Genomic DNA, 4,071 nt, shown 5'->3' with positions numbered 1-4,071 from the left:
ATCGTCCAATCAGAAAGGGGCAATCAGCGGGACGGTTTGGGCTGGCACGTAAGAATCTTGCTACGCATTCCAGTCGCTCGAATACTGTGGGATTTTGATTTTCTTCGAGGACTAGCTCCGGGCCGTTTGGATGGATTTTCGATTGAAAGGTGCGAGAAGAATCATGAATCTTTTGACCTATATGCTGTGAAGTTTGAAAGCGGAGCGATGCGTTTTTTGGGGAAAAAATCGCTCCGGCGCTGGAACCCTTTCAAAACCTTTATTCCTCCCTTCCGGCTTTCTTATATATATGGAACAGTCAACGGCGAACTCAAACTCCTTCAAAATCGCTCAAAAAACCGCTTTTGAGGTAAAAGGACGACTATATACCACAGATAAGGTAACGTTTATTTATCATTGATTTATATACATAGTTAGTGATATATCGCTATAGGTGAAGTAAACGGTAAGTCCAGTGCATTTACTATCGTAACTGCAATCGGCTACACAGACACATTGTGTGGGCCCCCTATGGTTAATCGAGTCCACAGCAAACATCACAACTGCTCCCGCAGAGTTGGCTATTAACACTTCACTTTGACGGTAGGATGCGAATCGTAATTCCACCACAGATTCCAGGATTTAAATGTTTTGGTGAATGTGGAGTGTCATTTACGTCTATCGGTGTGCCTGCCTGGTCAAGATTAAGGACGACTTGCAAGTGACGCCAAGCGAAATCGAAGAAAAACAAAACCGTTATCCTGGAATTCACATTAAAACATACTCAAGATTAAACCTATAAAACTGGATAACAACAACAACAACAACAACAAAAATACTTTTCTTTCTTTGATATATTGAATCACGGAAGGTGAACGCGATGGATTCACTGGTGACTTTCAACTTTGCGAATCGAACAGCACTCATTTTCGTTCATAAACCAAGATCTGAGTTAACCGTCAATCTGAATGAATAACTTTTCAAACTCGAATACTGGTAAATTTGAATATAACATATGCTAAAAACCTCATGTTTCGTGCATTCCAACGCGCCATGCAAGCTAATTAGCCTTTTTGCTGGTACTGCTACGTCGAACAATTAGTGTGAACAAAGTTTGTCATATGATTAGTAATAATTCGGTAACCTTTACAAAGGAAACTCATCGAATGACAGGTATGATTAGGGTTGATTGAAAGAAACGAATGAAACAAAAGGCGACAAGTGAACACAAAAGAAACAACTCCATTGATAACGAAAAGGATGGTGTATACGAATGTGCTATTATAATGCGGGCTTTTTCCCGCCACCCGTTTTTAAAGAGGCGCTCAATGGATACTCGCCCCCAGAGCTCTTTCCTGGCTCTGCGGTGGGGGCGATTTTTGTGAGATGAGATTCCATGACACTAGATTTTTCACGGCGAATCGTACAGCATTCACTTGCGTTCAAAACAACACCTGAAGGAAAGCCTTAACTACAACTGGGAAGAGAACGTACTACTTGTTAAGACCGAATACTGCTTGATTGGAATGTGTCAGTAGAAACTTCACCAGAACTAAAAAATTTTTGTTGTTTGGCACGACAATTGGTAACGTTAGAAACAACGTTAATGAAGCATCAAAGACGTTTCGGCCAAGCAACTTCGGCCTTCATCGGTTATTTTTAAAAGCCAACTGAATCACGGCTTTGTAACGGTTTACAGTTCTGCGCGTGCTACGCCAGCAAAACGCAACGAACGGCAGCCGCGCGTGTTTACATGAGGGTTTTGTAGACATCCAGGATAGCAATATGTTCGTCTCCCGCGTGGTTGTCACTTTGCGAATACCAAGCCTCGAGAAAAAGTCTCTCGTGAAAATTACGAGCCTTGTCCACAATTGTCGCATGGTCGAAGCCTATATTATGGGCAAACTGGTTCGCGTGTTGCGCAATTTTGGAGTTATTATCTCCAACCCGAACTGCCCGTTTATGTTCTTTTAACCTTGTTTCCAAGGCTCGGTCAGTCTGTCCATAATACACGAAGTTGCAATCAACGCAGCCGACCTTGTAAACAACATCTCGGCACTGCAAAGCAGGAGGTTTGTCCTTTGGTCTCGGGAAACGCGTGCGCAAAACATTCCAAGGTTTGTAACCCACTTTAACACCATTGTTGCGTAGTACTCGCGAAATTCTCTCAGAGACGCCTCTACATGCATACGGAAGAACAACAAATGTTGACGTTGAAGGTGCGCTAGCGCTGGAAGCGTCTTTGGTATTTGGATCGCGGCGGAGAGCGCTGTGGTAGGACTTGCAGCTCCGAATAAAACGCAGAGGGTAATTGTTATCTCTTAGCACTTTGACGACGTGTGTCCTCTGTCTAGACCACCCCCACTTTAACACCATTGTTGCGTAGTACTCGCAACCTAAACAACTTATTATCAGAAATTAAGTCGTGTCCTTCCACTCATGACAAAGTCAAGCAAGTAGCTCCAAAGCTATATCACCGTCTTCACAGCACAGATGCTACCCCCGCTGCCTTCTATGGACTTCCAAAGATCCACAAGCCTGGCATACTACTACGCCCAATAACCAGTTGCATTTACGCACCAACCTACACTGTATCCCGACATTTGGTTTCCATCTTATCCCCGCTACTGGAGGGATAAATACACGGCAACTAACAGTGTTATGTTTGCCCAACACGTTAGAGACCAACCAATTACGGAAGATGAGATCACAGTATCATTCGATGTCGTTGCACTGTTCACGTCCATTCCTGTAGACCTCGCTTTGCAGATTGTCCGTGAAAAATTACAACAGGACGCAACTCTAACGGATCGCACAGATATTTCTGTAACAAACATCATGAAGTTACTAGAGTTTGTCCTGAAGAACAGCTTCTTTACTTACGAACAGGAACATTACCAGCAACCGTTCGGCTGTGCCATGGGGTCTCCCGTGAGTGCCACTATCGCTAACTTGGTGATGGAGTACATAGAAGAAAGCGCAATTGCCACCGCTACTCATCCTCCACGCTGGTGGTACAGATACGTGGACGACAGCCATGCGTGTCTTAAGAAGGATTTCATACAAGAATTTCATGATCATCTTAATTCTGTTAACCCTAACATACAGTTCACCAAGGAGCTTGAGAAGGATAACGGACTTTCCTTCTTAGACAACAACAACCCGAGTACGTGGTCGCATACAGGTCAGTGTGTACAGAAAACCAACAAACACAGATAAATACCTCGATTACAACTCCCACCACCCATCGCAGCACAAGAGGTCACTCGTTAATACTCTCCTTCGCAGGGCCCAAGAAATTCCATCAACAAATGCGGGGCGGTCTAGACAGAGGACACACGTCATCAAAGTGCTAAGAGATAACAATTACCCTCTGCGTTTTATTCGGAGCTGCAAGTCCTACCACAGCGCTCTCCGCCGCGATCCAAATACCAAAGACGCTTCCAGCGCTAGCGCACCTTCAACGTCAACATTTGTTGTTCTTCCGTATGCATGTAGAGGCGTCTCTGAGAGAATTTCGCGAGTACTACGCAACAATGGTGTTAAAGTGGGTTACAAACCTTGGAATGTTTTGCGCACGCGTTTCCCGAGACCAAAGGACAAACCTCCTGCTTTGCAGTGCCGAGATGTTGTTTACAAGGTCGGCTGCGTTGATTGCAACTTCGTGTATTATGGACAGACTGACCGAGCCTTGGAAACAAGGTTAAAAGAACATAAACGGGCAGTTCGGGTTGGAGATAATAACTCCAAAATTGCGCAACACGCGAACCAGTTTGCCCATAATATAGACTTCGACCATGCGACAATTGTGGACAAGGCTCGTAATTTTCACGAGAGACTTTTTCTCGAAGCTTGGTATTCGCTAAATGACAACCACGCGGGAAACGAACATATTGCTATCCCGGATGTCTACAAAACCCTCATGTAAACACGCGCGGCTGCCGTTCGTTGCGTTTTGCTGGCGTAACACGCTCAGAACTGTGAACCGTTACAAAGCCGTGATTCAGTTGGCTTTTAAAAATAACCGATGAAGGCCGAAGTTGCTTGGCCGAAACGTCTTTGATGCTTCATTAACGTTGTTTCTAACGTTAA

General features: G+C 44.5%; 2 protein-coding genes across 2 annotated transcripts; one reads left to right on the top strand and one right to left on the bottom strand.

Moving 5' to 3' along the window:
• Positions 1–1,728: 1,728 nt before the first annotated feature.
• LOC146478155 (uncharacterized) lies at positions 1,729–2,355 on the bottom strand. The gene has a single exon (XM_085112532.1). The coding sequence runs from the start codon at positions 2,353–2,355 to the stop codon at positions 1,729–1,731; it is 627 nt and encodes a 208-aa protein (XP_084968658.1).
• A 285-nt stretch (positions 2,356–2,640) lies between these two features.
• Positions 2,641–3,198, top strand: LOC146478154 (uncharacterized). The gene has a single exon (XM_085112531.1). The coding sequence runs from the start codon at positions 2,641–2,643 to the stop codon at positions 3,196–3,198; it is 558 nt and encodes a 185-aa protein (XP_084968657.1).
• Positions 3,199–4,071: the final 873 nt, after the last annotated feature.

Source organism: Pavona decussata, unplaced genomic scaffold (genome assembly GCF_977016875.1).
Source record: "Pavona decussata unplaced genomic scaffold, jaPavDecu1.1 SCAFFOLD_67, whole genome shotgun sequence".
In the NCBI taxonomy this organism is placed as follows: Eukaryota; Metazoa; Cnidaria; class Anthozoa; order Scleractinia; family Agariciidae; genus Pavona; species Pavona decussata.
This window is presented reverse-complemented; position numbering and strand designations above follow the sequence as displayed.

Coding starts and splice junctions, on each gene's coding strand:
- LOC146478155 (XM_085112532.1), bottom strand. CDS start 2,355: ATGGTGTTAAAGTGGGGGTGGTCTAGACAGAGGACACACGTCGTCAAA.
- LOC146478154 (XM_085112531.1), top strand. CDS start 2,641: ATGTTTGCCCAACACGTTAGAGACCAACCAATTACGGAAGATGAGATC.